An 18,907-nucleotide genomic window follows, 5' to 3' on the forward strand; every position below is an offset into this window, starting at 1 on the left:
TTTAACTGAGAAGAGAAAAAAATGCATTCAACTGTAATCTTAAATTTCCCAAATAAAATGAGACAAATGTATAACAAGAGGCCAAAAGGCCTAATCGCTCAACAAAGGGACTTTATCATAGGTTGCTTTGCCAAGTTTGGTTAACATCCCTTTAAATTCATTTAATTAAAAACAAAAGTTATTTAATTTTTTTTTTTTTTTTTTATTTTGCTTAAGGCCCAGAGGAGAAAATGTTTTTTTTTTCAGGACGTTTGGATTATGGACGACGGCATACGTCAAATCTCATGCATATTTATTTTGGCCTTCCCAAATTTTTGTCGTTCGTAACGACCATCAATAATTTCTTCCCGAGAAAAAAATAAAAAAATCACTGCTCGACGTTTTAAAAAATCTCCCAAATAATTTTTTTTTTTGATTACGCGGTCCGGAAAGATAATGGTTTAAAACGGTTTTTTCGCTGTTTTTAAAGGTCAAAGGGGTTTTGATCGGATTTTTAGTGTCCTTATACATGTAGCTGATGACCCAAACTCAAAAATCAGGAAATTTATGGTTTTGTTCAATTTTTTTTTAAAATCTCGAGTGCATGTTGTGCCCCAAAATTGCCCTTTGATGTGCGGTAGATGATGAAGAGGCACGTTTACAATTGTTCAATACTTGAAAAGAATGAAAGCCTGATTGTAAGACATGCGAGTGACAAGAAAACAATTAAAACTGAAAAGCTTTTTCAAAAAAGCGCAGTCTCCCCCAATGCAAAGTGGTTAGGCAAAAAGTCAGTACGGGTAGGAGCAAAAATCAAAGAGAATGATGGTGGCGCAATAGGGGTCATTACTTTGGCATGTCCAGTCATCCCGTAAGTTTTAACATCTTGGCCAAGTGGTTCTCAAGTCATGTTTCAGGGGCCTGTGACCCCGACCGATAAAAGACCCCCAAAAAAACAGGGGTCACTACTTGCATGTCCCTCACCCATTTTGTTTCAACATTTTGGTCAAGTGGGTTTTCAAATTATTTTTCCGGGGGAAAATTTTTCACTGCCGGCCCCCGGACCCTTTACCTTTATGACTGCCCCTCAATTGGGGGCATCACTCGCAGTTCAAATTTTCCTACGAAGTTTCCTTCTGGATAAAGAGGGGTTTTAAGTTTTGATGGAAAAGGTATCAAGTTCAGGCCCCCGTGCCTTGACCTTTTAAAGGGTGACCCCCAAAAAACCAAAAGGGGGGCATCTATCTGCAGAGAATATTATGAAGTTAACATTTGGGTTGGTGGTTTCAAGTTATGACCGGAAATTGTTTTTCCGTTTAGGCCCCGGGGACCCTTGACCTTAATAGAGTGACCCCCCAAAAAATTGTGGTCATTTTTTCTGCTGTCCCAATTTTCATAAAGTTTTAACATTCGGGTCAAGGGTTTCAAGTTTTTGATGGAAATTGTTTTCCATGTTTTGGCCCCCGGACCTTTACTTTTGGCAGATGATCCCCAAAATTATAGAGTCATCTACTCTGCATGATCAATCATCCCATTTTAAATTTCAAATTTTGGGTATGTTGTTCCAAATTATTGACTGGGAAAAGTTTTTAAAAGTTAGGCCCCTGTGACCTTGACCTTTAAAGAATGACCCCAAAATGTAGGGGTCTACTTTGCATGTACAAAGACCATCATCTATTAAGTTTCAAAATCGGGAAAGGGTTTTCTAGTTATGATTGGAAATGGTTTTCAATGTTCGGCCCCCGTGCCTTTCCTTTGACAGAGGACCCAAAACAATAGGGGCGTTCATCCAGCAGCCCCACACCCCATCAAGTTTTAAAGGTTTAGGTCAAATGGGTTTTCCAGTTATTTCTCGGAAAAGAAGTGTGAGTACGGACGGCGGGGCGGAAGCGGGATGGAAGGGGAAAAACAATATGTCTCCCCAGAGGGGGGGAGACATAAAAATTTTTGGGTAAACTTAGAACTATTGTTCAGATATAAAGTTTTCAAACCGTTTGTTTCAGTTGTTTTGTTCAGTATGTTAATTTGGCCCCCCCCGCGATTGATTTTCGGGTTTAGCAGTATATCATAAAAACAAAAGATTTTTTTTAAGAATGACGCATCGGACACAATTATCTGTCCAATACATGTTTTTCTGTTCTGTCCCCAAAAGGGTTGGGTACTTAAAAATATTCTTAAGAGTTGTCCCCCCCAAATAAGAATGCCATTTGTAATGAAAAAATGTAAACAAATTTTCAAAAACTTGTTTTTTTTAGTAAAGTTTAAACACTCGCACGATGTTGCAAAGCATCAAAAAAAAAGAGTGTAACAGCTTTTTTTAAAAGGGACCTATGGGCCGAATCGCTCCCTATCCCCACATGACCCAGTGTTGAAAGAGTATGAGTCGTTATTTCTATTATTTTACATAGTGACCGTTTTTGAGACATGTGACCCGATATCAAGATAAAAATTTTGACAATTTTTATGAAGATCCATTGAAAAAAAAATGGCCTCTGGGGGTCCAAGCTTTTTCATTTTTGACCCAATCCCCAGTTTTTGAAGGCACCGACCCTTTTAAATTGACCTAGATATCATCAAAGGGGAAAATTTCACCCAAATTTTTATGAAGATCTCGTGAAAAATATGGCCTCTAGAGAGGGGGCACAAGGGTTTTTTTTTTTTTCGACCCATGACTAGTTTTTTATCGCACAGACCCCGTTTTCGAACCTGACCTGATTATCAAGTGAACATTTTTCCCCCAGTTTTCATGAAGATCCATTTAAAATAGGCCTCTAGAGAGGTCACAAGGTTTTTTTTATTTTTGACCCATGACCTAGTTTTTGCCCCACGGACCAGTTTTGAACTGCCCAGATATCCAAGATGAAAAATTTTGACCATATTCATGAAAATCTCTGAAAAATATGGCCTTAGAAGGTCACAAGGTTTTTCTTTTTTAGATCTACGACCTGTTTTAACCCCCCGTGACCCAGTTTGAACTTTTATCTGATATCTCAAGGTAAACTTCTGACCCAATTTTTTGAAGATCCCTTGAAAAAAAATTTGGGTCAGAGAGGTCACAAGGTTTTTTATTTTTAGACTATGACCCAGTTTTTGACCGCACGTGACCCAGTTTCGAACTTGACCCAGATAGATCAAGGGAAATTTTGACCAATTTAGAAGATCCCTTGAGAAATAGGCCTCTAGAGAGGTCACAAGGTTTTTTTTTTAGACCTACTGACCAGTTTTTGTCCAACTGACCCAGTATCGAAAATTGCCTAGTATCATCAAGGTGAACATTTTGACCAATATTCAGAAGATCTCATGAAAATATGGCCCCTTAAAAAGGGGCACAAGGTTTTTTTTTTTTTAGATCTACTGACCCCAGTTTTTAACCCCGGACCCCGTTTTGAATTGACCTAGATACACAAGGTGAACTTTTGACCAATTTTCATGAAGATCCATTGAGAAAATGGCCTCTAGAGAGGTTAAAAGGTTTTTTTTTATTTTTAGACCTAATGACCTAGTTTTTGACCCTTGTGCCAGTTTCGAACTTTACCTAGTACTCAAGGTGAACATTCGACCCAAATTCATGAAAACTTTATGAAAATATGGCCTCAGGAGGTCACAAGGGTTTTTTTTTTTTAGACCTACGACCCAGTTTTTGACCCACGTGACCCCGTTTCGAATTTCCAGTATCATCAAAGGGGAAAAATTTGACCAAATTTTATGAAGTCTTGTGAAAAATATGGCCCCCTTTGAGAGGTCACAAGGGTTTTTTTTTTTAGACCCATGACCTAGTTTTTTATGGCACGTGGGCCAGTTTTGAACTTGACTAGATATCACAAGGTGAACATTCTGACCAACTTTCTAAAGATCCCCTGAAAAATGTGACCTCGAGTGGTACAAGCAAAAGTTTACGGAAGGGGCCGGACGCCGCACGGCGGGACGGGGCGGCGCGGAGCCGCCGGAAACACAAAAAACCCCCCTTGTCACTTTGTGCAGGTGGGCAAAAATGGGGAGTTTTTTAAAAGGGCTGAATGTCCAGAACAGTGGCCCCCTTTTATGCAAATCCCCCTTTCCCTTTAACTACATATTCGTAAATTGACAATGGTTTTGTAGAATAATAAAAATGTTTTATAAGCTGTTAAATTTTTAAGTAAAACAATGCTTTCTTTCTATGATTTGATGACGTTCGAACTTCTTTCTCCGAAACATGGACCTATACCTTAAAAAAAAAAGTTTGTTGACAGATCCTAACTTTTTTAGTACAGCAGTCAGATATTCTATCAAAATGCATTTAGTCAATTTAAAAATTGTTTAGCTTTTCAAATAAGTAGTGTATATATAAAATAATTTTTAACAAAATCTGTCCTTTTATAACCCCAATTTTCCCTGTTTGTATATTAATTGGCTGTGAATTGATTCAAAGAAAGAAACTGAAAAGAACAGACCTCCCCAATTTCTATGTCAATCAAATCACAATAAATAACACTTTTAAGAGGGGTGGGGGGATGCATGTTGGGATCATTCTTTGTCCGTCTGTTACCATTTTTGACTGAAATGAACATCTACTAAAAAGACTTAAGCTGGCCTGATCTGTTAAGAAATTATTCCAATGGGATTCGAGCAATGTCAAAGCATTTGTATGCCCAACTCTGGACTCACTGGTCAAGTGGTTTATTACTTTCCCCTCACCTCGATGGGTTGGGGTTTCACTAGGGGCACAAAATTGCTCATGTGTTGAAGCCACCTTACTGCGTTTCAGAAGATATGTTAGTCCACTCAGGTGGCTGTTTTGTCTCAAATATTCCTCATTCTCTGCCATTAAATAGGCATGCCTTCAGATTGATGTAGAAAAATCAAAATTAAAAATAAGACACTCATCCCTTAGTAATTATAGATACAAAATAAATAAGAGGACCATGATGGTCCTGAATCGCTCACCTCTTCCCACATGACCCAGTTTTGAGTATGACGTCGTTTTTTTCTATTATTTGACATAGTGACCTAGTTTTGAACTTGACCTAGGTATTATCAAGATAAAAGTTCTGACCAATTTTCATGAAGGTCCATTGAAAAATATGGTCTCTAAAGAGGTCACAAGGTTTTTCTATTATTTGACCTATTGACCTAGTTTTCGAAGGTACGTGACCCTGTTTTGAACTTTACCTAGATATCATCAAGGTGAACATTCTCACCAATTTTCATGAAGATCTCATGAAAAATATGGCCCCTAGAGAGGTCACAAGGTTTTTCTATTTTTATACCTACTGGGCTAGTTTTTGACCGCACGTGACCCAGTTTCGAAACTGACCTAGATATCATCAAGGTGAACATTCAGATCAATTTTCATGAAGATCCATTGAAAAATATGGCCTCTAGAGAGGTCAAAAGATTTTAATAATTTTAGACCTACTGACCTAGTTATTTTAACGCAGTTGACCCAGTTTCAAACTTGACCTAGATATCATCAAGATGAACATTCAGACCAACTTTCATACAGATCCCATGAAAAGTATGGCCTCTAGAGAGGTCACAAGGTTTTTTTTATTATTTGACCTACTGACCTAGTTTTTTAAGGCACGTGACCCAGTTTCAAACTTGATCTAGATATCATCAAGGTGAACATTCTGACCAATTTTCATGAAGATCCATTCACAAGTATGGCCTCCAGAGAGGTCACAAGGATTTTCTATTTTTAGACCTACTGACCTTGTTTTTGACCGCAGTTGACCCAGTTTCAAACTTGACCTAGATATCATCAAGATGAACATTCAGACCAATTTTCATACAGATCCCATGAAAAATATGGCCTCTAGAGAGGTCACAAGGTTTTTCTATTATTTGACCTACTGACCTAGTTTTTGATGGCACATGACCCACTTTCGAACCTGACCTAGATATCATCAAGATGAACGTTCTGACCAATTTTCATGAAGATCTCATGAAATATATGGCCTCTAGAGAGGTCACAAGGTTTTTCTATTTTTAGACCTACTAACCTAGTTTTTGACCGCACGTGACCCAGTTTTGAACTTGACCTAGATATCATCAAAATGAACATTCAGACCAACTTTCATACAGATCCCATGAAAAATATGGCCTCCAGAGAGGTCACAAGGTTTTTCTATTATTTGACCTACTGACCTAGTTTTTGATGGCACGTGACCCAGTTTAGAACTTGATCTAGATATCATCAAGGTGAACGTTCTGACCAATTTTCATGAAGATCTTGTGAAATATTTGGACTCTAGAGAGGTCACAAGGTTTTTCTATTTTTAGACCTACTGACCTAGTTTTTGAGGGCACGTGACCCAGTTTCGAACTTGACCTAGATATCATCAAGAAGAACATTCTGACCAATTTTCATGAAGATCTTGTGAAATATATGGCCTCTAGAGAGGTCACAAGGTTTTTCTATTTTTAGACCTACTGACCTAGTTTTTGAGGGCACGTGACCCAGTTTCAAACTAGACCTAGATATCATCAAAATGAACATTCTGACCAATTTTCATAAAGATCCCATGAAAAATGTGACCTCTAGAGTGGTCACAAGCATAAGTTTACGGGCGCACGCACGGACGCACTGACGCACGGACGGACGATGGACACCGCGCAATCACAAAAGCTCACCTTGTCACTTTGTGACAGGTGAGCTAAAAAAAGTGATTCAGTGAATTTTGGCAAGAATTAATTTGCAAAATCATGACATGAATTGTAGTCTTTAAAACATACAGAAAGGCTATCTACTGTGATTGTCACACTGTTAATAATTGATTTATGTGTTATTTCTAAAGAAATATTAACTTCATGTACAATGATAACTGCATTCTCAAGGGTCCAAGCTAGAAAAAAAACAAAACAAAAAACACCCACTCGCTCCATGTAAAATCTACCCGCCTCTGAAAAAATAAAAATTGAGAAAAAAAAAAAAATTCGCTCACTCGCTCCTATTTTTTTTGAAAATTTTCCGAAGAACTATTGATCAATTTGGTATGGCCTAATTAAGAGCTGTACCTGAAATAATCAATATTAATCTAAAACAGCTAAATTTTACGGTTTTCAAATGTTTTATCATATACGTGATCCTGGTTACTGCCATACAACACGTCCGTTTACAAGCGAAAGTACAATCTCCTATGCAGTGATCTCTCTTACCTATAGGTAGAGATAGCGGAAGGGAAGTAACTCCTGTGTGGAGTTTGGCGGAAGTAACCAATGACGCTTATTTAGTGTATGCTGTTCCAAACAAGTACGCCCTAAGTCGGTATATGCTGGATGGCCGATTCACTTTTTTGTTGTGATGTTTACATGATCGTCGCAACAAAACGTTTAAAAACAACCATCCACACAGATCTAGTTTTTTTTTTTTTTTGGATTTAACGTCGCACTGACACATGATAGGTCATATGGCGACTTTCCAGCTCTAATGGTGGAGGAAGCATTATTTCATCACGAGCGGGCACCTGAGTAGAACCACCGACCTTCCGTAAGCCAGCTGGATGGCTTCCTCACATGAAGAATTCAACGCCCCGAGTACAGGTCTAATAAATAGCACTTCAAGATGTTCTCGAATATTTCCTCGTAATATTGACAAGTAGCATCAAATTTTTAACCAAGAGCCTCTACGCAACATCCCAGGGCATCTCCGATTTTTGCATGAAGTTAATCGAGTGCGACCAAATAAAAAGTTAAGATGAGTAGGAAAAAAAAAATCCAGGTCTGTCGTCGCCAAAAATGGCAAAAACAAAAAGGTTTGCTGGAGAGCTGCAGCATATAAAAAAAACTTACTCAGTACACTAATGGATGTTATATGGAGGTTACATATGCACTCTAGATTGCAAATACTTTTCAAGGTTGCAATGCTTGTGTTAGTTTTGCCTCATAGTAATGCAGAAGAAGAGCATGTTTTTAGCTTAGTTCATATGAATAAGACAGACTTTCGTGCATCTCTCAAAACAGATGGATCTCTGAGCTCTATTTTAACAGTAAAACTGAACAATAAGGAACCATCACATAAATACAATCAATGTAAAAGCTCTGTTGAATGTTCCAAGAAAGTCACATGGGAGTATAACAAGCAGCACCAGTAAACTGGAAGTAGACAGTATTTTGCTAGTACAGTATTGTGTAAAATATGGTTTACTTAGATACTGTCCTGTTTTGAAGGCTACATGTTCTAATTAAAGAATGGTTGTCTTTGATTGTCTGTTCTCTATACCTTTGTGACCTAAAATTAGTATCTTTGAAGTCTGAATGTAGTGCAAATTTTTTATGAAAAAATAGCCAAAATCAATCTCCGGGCATCTACAGCTTCTGGGGACCCCCTAACCAAGGAGCACCCCCACACCCTTGGAACCCCCATCTCACTCTTACACACCTTCAGGCTTTGACAGCTCTGCGACGGACCATCCACCTATACTAATAGCTCACCCTGAACAATGTTCAGGTGAACTAAAAACTGGTTCCAGATCTTTTGTCATATGATCTGGGTGACAATGTGGAACAATTTTTAAGTTTGAATCAAATCCATTTAGTAAAATGGACCATGCAGAACCATTACAATGATACTACCAAGTTTAATGAAGATACATCAAATTGTTCATGAGAAGAAGTCATTTAAAGGTTATTCTATTTTTAGCTCTAATGGTCCCTAAAAGAGGCCAAGTGCCCCAATTTGAACAAATTTGGGAAAGGGACCTTACAATGATGCTACAAGACAAGTCTGATGAAGATCCATCCAGCCATTCATCAGAAGAAGTCGTTTAAAGGCTTTTTTCTATTTTTATCTCTAGCGGTCCCTAAACGAGCCAAACACCACCACTTAACAATTTTGGGAGAGGGCCTTATAACCAAGTTTGATGATGATCCATCCAGCATTTCATGAGAAGAAGTCATTTAAATGCATTTCCATTTTTAGCTGTAGCAGCCCCTTAAAAAGGGCTGACAGCCCCCATTTGAACAAAATTGAGAGAAAACCTTATAATGATGCTATAAACCAAGTTTACTGAAGATCCAATTTTAAAAGGTTATTCTATATTTAGCTCTAATGGCCTCTAAAAGAGGCCAACTGCCCAAATTTGGGAAAGCAACCTTACAATGATGCTACAGGCCAAGTCGGATGAAGATACATCCAACCATTCATCAGAAGAAGTCATTTGAAGGCTTTTTTCTATTTTTTGGCTCTAGTGGCCCCCAAAAGTGGCCAAGTGCCCCACCCCACTTGAAAAAATTTGGGAATGGACTTTATAATGATGCTACAGACTAAATTTGATGAAGTTCAATCCAGCAGTTCATTATTGTTATGGTTCATAGGAAGAAGGCATTTTAAGGTTTTTCTATTTTTAACTCTACTTGCGCCTAATGGGAAGAAGTTGTTTAAAGGTATTTCTAGTTTTAGCTCTATCAGCCCCTAAAAGGGTTAAAGTGCCCCCATTTGAACAAAATTGAGAGAGGACCTTATAATTATGCTACAAACCAAGTTTGATGAAGATCCATCAAGCAGCTGAGAAGAAATTGTTTAAAGGTTTTTCTATTTTTAGCTCTGGTGACCCCTAAATGGGGCCAAGGTGAACCATTTGAACAAACTTGGTAAAGATCCATGCCAGGATGCTACTAACCAAGCTTTGTGTAATTCTGACCAGCAGTTTCAGAAGTTAAGATGTTTAAGTAACAAGAGATCACAGAGTGATCTTGGCGCCCACCAATGTGCCATTTTTGAGTGTTCCAAATTTCAAGACTTACTGACTAGCTCAAGGTCAAATTTCATTTCCGTACACAACACTGTGCATGTGGTCCAAATTCGAAATCTGTAGCTTGAGAAATGTGAAAGTAGGTCACTAGATCAATTTAAAGGACAAAGTTCTTTGTACACAAAACTATGCATGTGCATCAAGTTTAAAGGCTGTCATTTGAGAAATTTGAAAGTAGGTCACTAGGTCAATCTTAAGGTCAAAGTTTATTTCGGTATACAAAACTATGCAAGTGGTCCAAATTTGAAAGCTGTAGCTTGAGAAATGTGAAAGTAGGTCACTAGGTCAAAATCAAGGTCAAATTACACTTCAGAATACAAATCTATGCATGTGGTCCAAATTTAAAGCCTGTACCTTCAAAAATGTGAAAGAAGGTCACTAGGTCAATGTCAAGGTCAAAGTTTGTTTCGGTACACAATCCTATGCATGTGGTCTAAATTTGAAGCCTGTAGCTACAGAAATGTGAAAGTAGGTCACTAGGTCAATCTTAAGGTCAAAGTTCATTTCGGTACACAAAACTATGCAAGTGGTCCAAATTTGAAGGCTGTAGCTCGAGAAATGTGAAAGTAGGTCACTAGGTCAAAATCAAGGTCAAATTTTATTTCGGAACACAGAACTATGCATGTGGTCCAAATTTGAAGCCTGTACCTTCAAAAATGTGAAAGAAGGTCACTAGGTCAATGTCAAGGTCAAAGTTTGTTTCGGTACACAATCCTATGCATGTGGTCTAAATTTGAAGCCTGTAGCTACAGAAATGTGAAAGTAGGTCACTAGGTCAATCTTAAGGTCAAAGTTCATTTTGGTACACAAAACTATGCAAGTGGTCCAAATTTGAAGGCTGTAGCTCGAGAAATGTGAAAGTAGGTCACTAGGTCAAAATCAAGGTCAAATTTTATTTCGGAACACAGAACTATGCATGTGGTCCAAATTTGAAGCCTGTACCTTCAAAAATGTGAAAGTAGGTCACTAGGTCAATGTAAAGGTCAAAGTTTGTTTCGGTAAACAAAACTATGCATGTGGTTCAAATTTGAAGGCTGTAGCTTGAGAAATGTGAAATTAGGTCACTAGTTCAATATCAAGGTCAAATTTCATTTCGGAACACGAAACTATGCATATGGTCCAAATTTGAAGCCTGTACCTTCAAAAATGTGAAAGTAGGTCACTAGGTCAATGTCAAGGTCAAAGGTTTTTTCAGTGCACAAAACTATGCATGTGGTCCAAATTTGAAGGCTGTAGCTACAAAAATGTGAAAGTAGGTCACTAGGTCAAAATCAAGGTCAACTCATGTCAAGGTTCATCTTGCCACTCAAAACCATACATGTGGTCTAAATTTGAATGTTGTAGGTTATGGACAAGAAGATTTTAAAAGCTTTTCCCTATATAAGTCTATATGAACCATGTGACCCCCAGGGCGGGGCCATATTTGACCTTAGGGGGATAATTTGAACAAACTTGGTAAAGAACCACTAGATGATGCGGTTTTGGACAAGAAGATTTTTTCTTATATAAATCTATGTAAATTATAGAAATAAACAAAGGGCCATAACTCACTAAAAATTGTTGAACCAGTCTGATATTCAGGGGGATACAACTAGGGTACCAATACATCATTCTGACAAAGTTTGGTCAAAATCCCCCTGGTAGTTTCTGAGGAGATGTGATAATGAGAAATTGTTAACGGACGGAAGGACGACAGACCACGGACGCAGAGTGATTTGAATAGCCTACCATCTGATGATGGTGGACTAAAAACGTTGATGCAGGATCCAGGATGACGGACGAAGGACACTGGACGCTTGACCATCCACCTATACTAATAGGGGGGATATAATTCATGAAAGAGTCAAATGAGGACAATGATTTATGTTTGAATCAAATCTATTAAATTATTACAAAGATATAGAGAAAGTGTAGCAAAATGGCCCTTGTGTCACATGATATTCGTGAAAATGTGGAACAAATATCATAAGCCTGAATTAAATCTAATAACAGAGTAAAAAAGGGGGACTATTCATGAAATATTGGTGCAAGAGTTATGGCTCTTGTGTCAGATGATGCTGGCGATGATATGGAAAAATTATAAGTTTGAATCAAATCCATTTAGAGATAAAGTGGAAATGCACCAAAACTTTAAACGGAAATTCTAAGTACAAGAGGGCCAAGATGGCCCTAGGTCGCTCACCTGAGAAACACACCATAACACACAATAACAGTGTAAACATGTTTGACCTAGTGATTTCATGGAAAAAAAAATTCTGACCAATTATCATTAAAATTGGAGCAAAATCTTGAGTATAAATAAGTATTTTCTTTGATTTGACCTAGTGACTTAGTTTTTGAGCCCAGATAACCCATATTCGAACTTGACCTAGATTTCATCAAGGCTATCATTCTGACCAAATTTCATGAAGATCAATTGAAAAATACAGCCTCTATCGCATACACAAGGTTTTTCTTTGACCTGGTGACCTAGTTTTTAACCCCAGACTACCCATATTTGAACCTGACCTAGACTCCATCAAGGCAACCATTCTGTAAAATTTCATAAAGATCAGTTGAAATAATTAGCCTCTATCGCATACACAAGGTTTTTCTTTGATTTAACCTAGTGACCTAGTTTTTAACCCTAGATAACCCATATTCAAACTTGACCTAGATTTCATCAACGCAATCATTCTGACCAAATTTCATGAAGATCAATTGAAAAATACAGCCTCACTGCATACAAAAGGGTTTTATTTAATTTGACCTAGTGACCTACTTTTTGATCCAAGATGACCCATAATCAAACTTAACGTAGATTTTATCATGGCAATATTCTGACCAAATTTCATGAAGATCAGTTGAAAAATACAGCCTCTATCGCATACACAAGGGTTTTCTTCGATTTGACCTAGTGACCTTTTTTTGACCCTAGATGACCCATATTCAATTTTGATCTAGATATCATCAAGGCAATCATTCTGACTTAATTTCAGGAAGATTAATTAGAAAATATAGCCTCTATTGCATACACAATGTTTTTTTTATTTGACCTAGTGACCTAATTTTTTGACCCCAGATGACCCGTTTTCAAACTCGGCCTGGATTTCATCAAGGTAATCATTCTGACCAAAATTCATGAAGATTAATTGAACAAGAGATCACAGAGTGATCTTGGCGCCCACCAATGTGCCATTTTTGAGTGTTCCAATTTTCAAGACTTATTGACTAGCTCAAGGTCAAATTTCATTTCCGTACACAACTGTGCATGTGGTCCAAATTCGAAAGCTGTAGCTTGAGAAATGTGAAAGTAGGTCACTAGATCAATTTCATGGACAAAGTTCTTTGTACACAAAACTATGCATGTGCATCAAGTTTGAAGGCTGTAGTTTGAGAAATTTGAAAGTAGCTCACTAGGTCAATCTTAAGGTCAAAGTTTATTTCGGTACACAAAACTATGCAAGTGGTCCAAATTTGAAAGCTGTAGCTTGAGAAATGTGAAAGTAGGTCACTAGGTCAAAATCAAGGTCAAATTACACTTCAGAACACAAATCTATGCATTTGGTCCAAATTTAAAGCCTGTACCTTCAAAAATGTGAAAGTAGGTCACTAGGTCAATGTCAAGGTCAAAGTTTGTTTCGGTACACAATCCTATGCATGTGGTCTAAATTTGAAGCCTGTAGCTACAGAAATGTGAAAGTAGGTCACTAGGTCAATCTTAAGGTCAAAGTTCATTTTGGTACACAAAACTATGCAAGTGGTCCAAATTTGAAAGCTGTAGCTCGAGAAATGTGAAAGTAGGTCACTAGGTCAAAATCAAGGGCAAATTTTATTTCGGAACACAGAACTATGCATGTGGTCCAAATTTGAAGCCTGTAACTTTAAAAATGTGAAAGTAGGTCACTAGGTCAATGTCAAGGTCAAAGTTTTTTTCAGTGCTTTGTGGTTTGGACAAGAAGATTTTCAAAGTTTTTCCCTATATAAGTCTATGTAAACCATGTGACCCCCGGGGTGGGGCCATATTTGACCCTAGGGAGATAATTTGAACAATCTTAGTAGAAGACCACTAGATGATGTCACATACTAAATATCAAAGCCCTAGGCCCTGTGGTTTTGAACAAGAGGTTTTTCAAAGTTTTTCCCTATATAAGTCTATATAAACCATGTGACCCCCATGCGGGGCCATATTAGACCCCAGGGAAGTAATTTGAATCATCTTGCTAGAGGACCACTAGATGATGCTTCATACCAAATATCAAAGCCCTAGGCTCTGTGGTTTTGGACAAGAAGATTTTCAAAGTTTTTCCCTATATAAATCTATGTAAATTATAGAAATAAACAAAGGGCCATAACTCAATAAAAAATTGTTGAACCAGTCTGATTTTCAGGGGGACACAACTAGGGTGCCAATACATCATTCTGACAAAGTTTGGTCAAAATCCCCCTGGTAGTTTCTGAGGAGATGCGATAACGAGAAATTGTTAACGGATGGAAGGACTGACGGAAGGACGGACGGAAGGATGATGGACCACGGACGCAGAGTGATTTGACTGGCCCACCATCATCAGATGGTGGGCTAAAAATACAGCCTCTATCGCATACACAAGTTGTTTTTTTTATTTGACCTAGTGACCTAGTTTTTGACCACAAATGACCCATTTTCAAACTCGCCCTAGATTTTTATCAAGGTAATTATTCTGACCAAAATTCATGAAGATCAATCTGACTACATTTCATACTTATCAGTTGAAAAATACAGCCTCTATCGCATACACAAGCTAAATGTTGACAGACCGACAAACGACAGACAGACGACAAACTTGAGTGATCAGAAAAACTCACCTGAGCATTGAGCTAAAAAAGGGGGATAATTCATGAAATACTGATGCAAGAGTTATGGCTCTTGTGTCATATGATGTGGGTGAGTTTAAAGCAAGTCCATCACCTAGTTACTGAGATAAAGAAAAAGTGCATCAAAATTTAATCAAGGCGAGGACGCCGCAAGGATGCAGACACCGGGCCGAGTAGGATAGCTCTCCATATACTTTGTTAAGTCTTCCTAATAATCTTAAAAATAATCAGAAAACTATTAGAATTATAAAAGTTGGATAAGCCTATCTATACTGAATGATTCTATGCTGAATGATTCCACAGATACACGTAAAGTTTGCATCATTTTATGCCAATATATTATGTGCCCTGCCGCCTAACTGAAACTAAATTTTAATTTTTCTTTTAAGAGGTGAATAAAGAAATATTCTAAAATCTTGAACAAAATGTTGTGTTAGTAAAGATTTGCAGTTGAAAACAGTGTTTTTTTAACTTCATATCAAAGGATTCATTCGTACAAAGATGGTTCTTTTCTATTTGATTGACTTCTCCAGTGTTCAGGCCGCTGCACGTAATTTCTTGTAATAAAGCCATGTATTTATCAACAATATCTAGCATTTCACTTCCCTCAACACCTGCCTGTAACAGAAGCATGTCTAAATAAACAAACAAACAAACAAAACAATTCACAATATATAATTTTATACTGCATACAATGTGTATATGATTATCATTCTAAAATGTTGCAAGAGTATTCAAGTATCCATATTACTTAATTACAAGAATGAAATAGCACAATTTTATTTCAGATATTTCTATTTTTGATATCACAATACTGAAGACACAAAAGTAATACTATGGTAAAATATAACAGAAACTCTAGGCACATATCCTTATCTCTTTTTCATTTTCATACACATACACTTAATATCATCTTCCATTAGCATACAAAATCTACTCACAGCTCTGTGATGTTCTCCATTATTCCCAAGCAGTAAGTATTTTCCAAAATAAAATATACACTAGAACATTAATACTCAGATCAATAGCCAAATCAAAATATTTTCTTTATATAATTGTAGCCTAACTGCCTACTGCATTGGAACACATTATATAAATGTGTAAGAAAGTTCGCTATCAGCAAGCCATGTCGGACCAAACTAACAAAGGGGAATAATTATGTTAAGAAATAGTTATGGTTCCTAAACACTGCCCCTTTTTATGATTTCTTCAGTAATCTGTATGACAAGTATAATATGACTTATATATCTTGCAACAGTTAGACTAAGATCTCTGATAGTTATAACTGTATGACAAGTACACTCGAAACCCGTTATAATGCTACTTGATATACCGCGGTATTCGTTATAACGTGGTAGGCTCTTGGCTCCGGAATTTTCGAGGTAAAAAAACAACAAATAAAACCAACAAAAACCGAGTCCGCAGATGTTACTTTGTACTTTTAACACTTTTGCCATGACAACTGTGACAAAAATCAATAATTGTCTGCTAGCTTACTTGTTTGCGTATCGCCTTTGTTGAAGTTTGAATACATGTAGACATGTGACAATTAGGCAATCAGTACCGTGTCAAAATTAGATTGTTTGCATAACAAATGTGTAATGTTGGTCAGTCAACTATCAAACCATTTAAGTTTGCACCAATTAAGCAGATGACATGATCACTTGAGTGAATAAAAAATCGTACAACAGGCCCAGTTTTGTAATAAACTGCAGCCGTTTTTCGTAATCATCAAACTCATTTCATCGGAATTAACGAAGATTCGACGCATTGAAAGCCATACTGAGAATGTGCTCCCTTTTTAATATCGTACATCAACGATGGTGATTTAAAAATTTTCTATCTTATTTATCGATTTTCTTCATGTATTCAAAATTAAATTTTTTAAGACTGTCCGCGTTTTTTCTCTTTTAGTTACAAAACCCCCAGTGCAATTGCATTGCATATGTAATACTCACAACAGTGCACTCCTCACACAGCGTTATATATGTTTACTTCCGGGATACACAAATCCAACTTTCTTTTAGAATCACGACAAAATGAGAAGATGACACAGCGTTATAATTGTTTTAATGTATTTTTCAGTAGCATTTAAGGTAAATAAATGTCCCATTAATACAATTCTTATTTCTTATTAACAAAAAACAGCGTCCAAAATACGTTGCCGGTGGGTGGGGTATTGCATATACCGCTGATACGAGCAACCCGCGTTATAAATTTAACCCCGCTAGATCCGCGGGTCTCGAACCTTGGACCCCGACGACAGCATTATAACGGGGTCCCAGTGTATAATATGACTTATATATCTTGCAACAGTTAGACTAAGATCTCTGATAGTTATAACTGTAAACTTGCTAATTCTTGCTGCATTTTTGCATGTTTGTTCTCATACCATACCTATGTCAAACATGTGACTTGGTGATGGACATGTAAATATGTTTCAGCCTATAAACTCCAAGACTTTACTTGACTTGTAATAAAAAGATAAAGGGGGTTAACAGACAAGTGACACAAAATAGAGTTAAGGTTCTTCTTCTCAATATCCCTTAATCATGTATTCTGTTTAATTAAATTTCCTTCAGCGCTTTTAGAGGAACTTTGATAATGAGACAATTCAAAAAGTAAGCAAACAGAGTTATGGTTCTTGTGCACTGGACATATAAATGCCCTCTGTTGTGTGAAAGTTCAATAAAATCCCTTTGTTAGTTTTGGAGTTATTCAGTCCCAAGTAAATTAAACAAGAGGGCCAAGATGGCCCTAGGTCGCTCACCTGAGTAACACACCATAACAGTGTAACCAGGTTTGACCTAGTGACTCAGTTTTTTAATCCACATGACCCAGTTTCAAATTTATTCGAGTTTTAGATGAGATAAACATTCTGATCAAGTTTCATGAAGATTGGAGCAAAATTGTGGCCTTTAGAGTTTAAACAAGATTTTTCTTCAATTTGGCCTAGTGACCTAGATTTTGACCAAAACTGACCCAATTTTTAACCCATCTGAGATTTCATGGAAACAAATATTCTGACCAATCTTCATTAAGATTAGAGCAAAAAAGTGGCCTCTTGAGTGTAAATAAGCATTTTCTTTGATTTGATCTATTGACCTAGTTTTTGACCCCACATGACCCAGATTATAATTTGTCCAAGAATTCATAGAGACGAATATTCTAACAAAGATTCCTGAAGATTGAAGCAAAAAAGTGGCCTCTACAGTGCAAACAAGCTTTTCCTCTGATTTGACCTAGTGACGTAGTTTTTGACCCCACGTAACCCAGATCCAAAACTCTCCAAGATTTTGTGATAACAAACATTCTGACCAAGTTTTATGAAGATTGAATTAAAAATGTGGGCCCTAGATTGTAAACAAGCTTTTTCTTTGATTTGACTTGGTGATATAGTTTTTGACCCAGATAAAAACACGTCCGAGATTTTATGGAGACAAACATTCTGACCAAGTTTCATGCATATCAGATGAAAAATGCAGCCCCTATTGCACACACCAAGTTTTTCTTTGATTTGACAGAGTGACCTAATTTTTGTTCCCAGATGACCTATATTCAAACTTGACCTAGATTTGATCAAGACAAAGAATCTTGCATACACAAGGTTTTTCTTAAATTTGACCAGGTGACCTAGTCTTTGACCCCAGATGACCCATATTCGAACTTGACCTATATTTCATCAAGAAGATCATTCTTATCGAATTTCGCAATATCCAGTGAAAAATGCAGCCCCTATTGCACACACACAGTTTTTCTTTGATTTGACCAGGTGACCTAGTTTTTGACCCCACATGACCCATATTCAAAGCTGACCTAGATTTTACCAAGACAAACATTCTGATCAAATTCCACAATATTCAATGAAAAATGCAGCCCCTATTGCATACACACAGTTTTCCTTTCATTCAAACTTGACCTAGATTTCATCAAGAAGATTATTCTGATCAAATTTCACACACCAAGTTTTTCTTTGATTTGACAGAGTGACCTACTTTTTGTTCCCAAATGACTTATATTCAAACTTGACCTAGATTTGATCAAGACAAACATTCTGATCACATTCCACGAATATCCAGTTAAAAATGCAGTCCCTATTGCAGACACAAGGTTTTTCTTTGATTTGACCGGGTGACCTAGTTTTTGAACCAGGATGACACATTTTTAAACTTGACCTAGATTTCATCAAGATGAACATTCTGATCGAATTTCATGAAGATCCAGTGTAAAGTGCAACCCCTATTGCATACACAAGGTTTTTCTTTGATTTCTGACTGGGTGGCCTAGTTTTTGACTCCAGATACCAGATTCGAACTTGACCTAGAAGTCATCAAGATAAACATTCTGACCAAGGTTCAAAAAGA

The 18,907-nt window shown here is 37.1% G+C and overlaps 1 protein-coding gene across 1 annotated transcript in view; it reads right to left on the reverse strand.

The window, feature by feature from the left end:
- Nucleotides 1-18,907, reverse strand: part of LOC123546994 (adhesion G protein-coupled receptor L2-like) — a 448,877-nt gene that overhangs the window by 118,275 nt on the left and 311,695 nt on the right. Inside the window, exon 14 of the mRNA XM_053550531.1 lies at nt 15,041-15,161. Coding sequence (XP_053406506.1) covers nt 15,041-15,161 — 121 coding nt within the window. The remainder of the gene's footprint in view (nt 1-15,040; nt 15,162-18,907) is intronic.

Source organism: Mercenaria mercenaria, chromosome 9 (assembly GCF_021730395.1).
Source record: "Mercenaria mercenaria strain notata chromosome 9, MADL_Memer_1, whole genome shotgun sequence".
NCBI classification, from domain to species: Eukaryota; Metazoa; Mollusca; class Bivalvia; order Venerida; family Veneridae; genus Mercenaria; species Mercenaria mercenaria.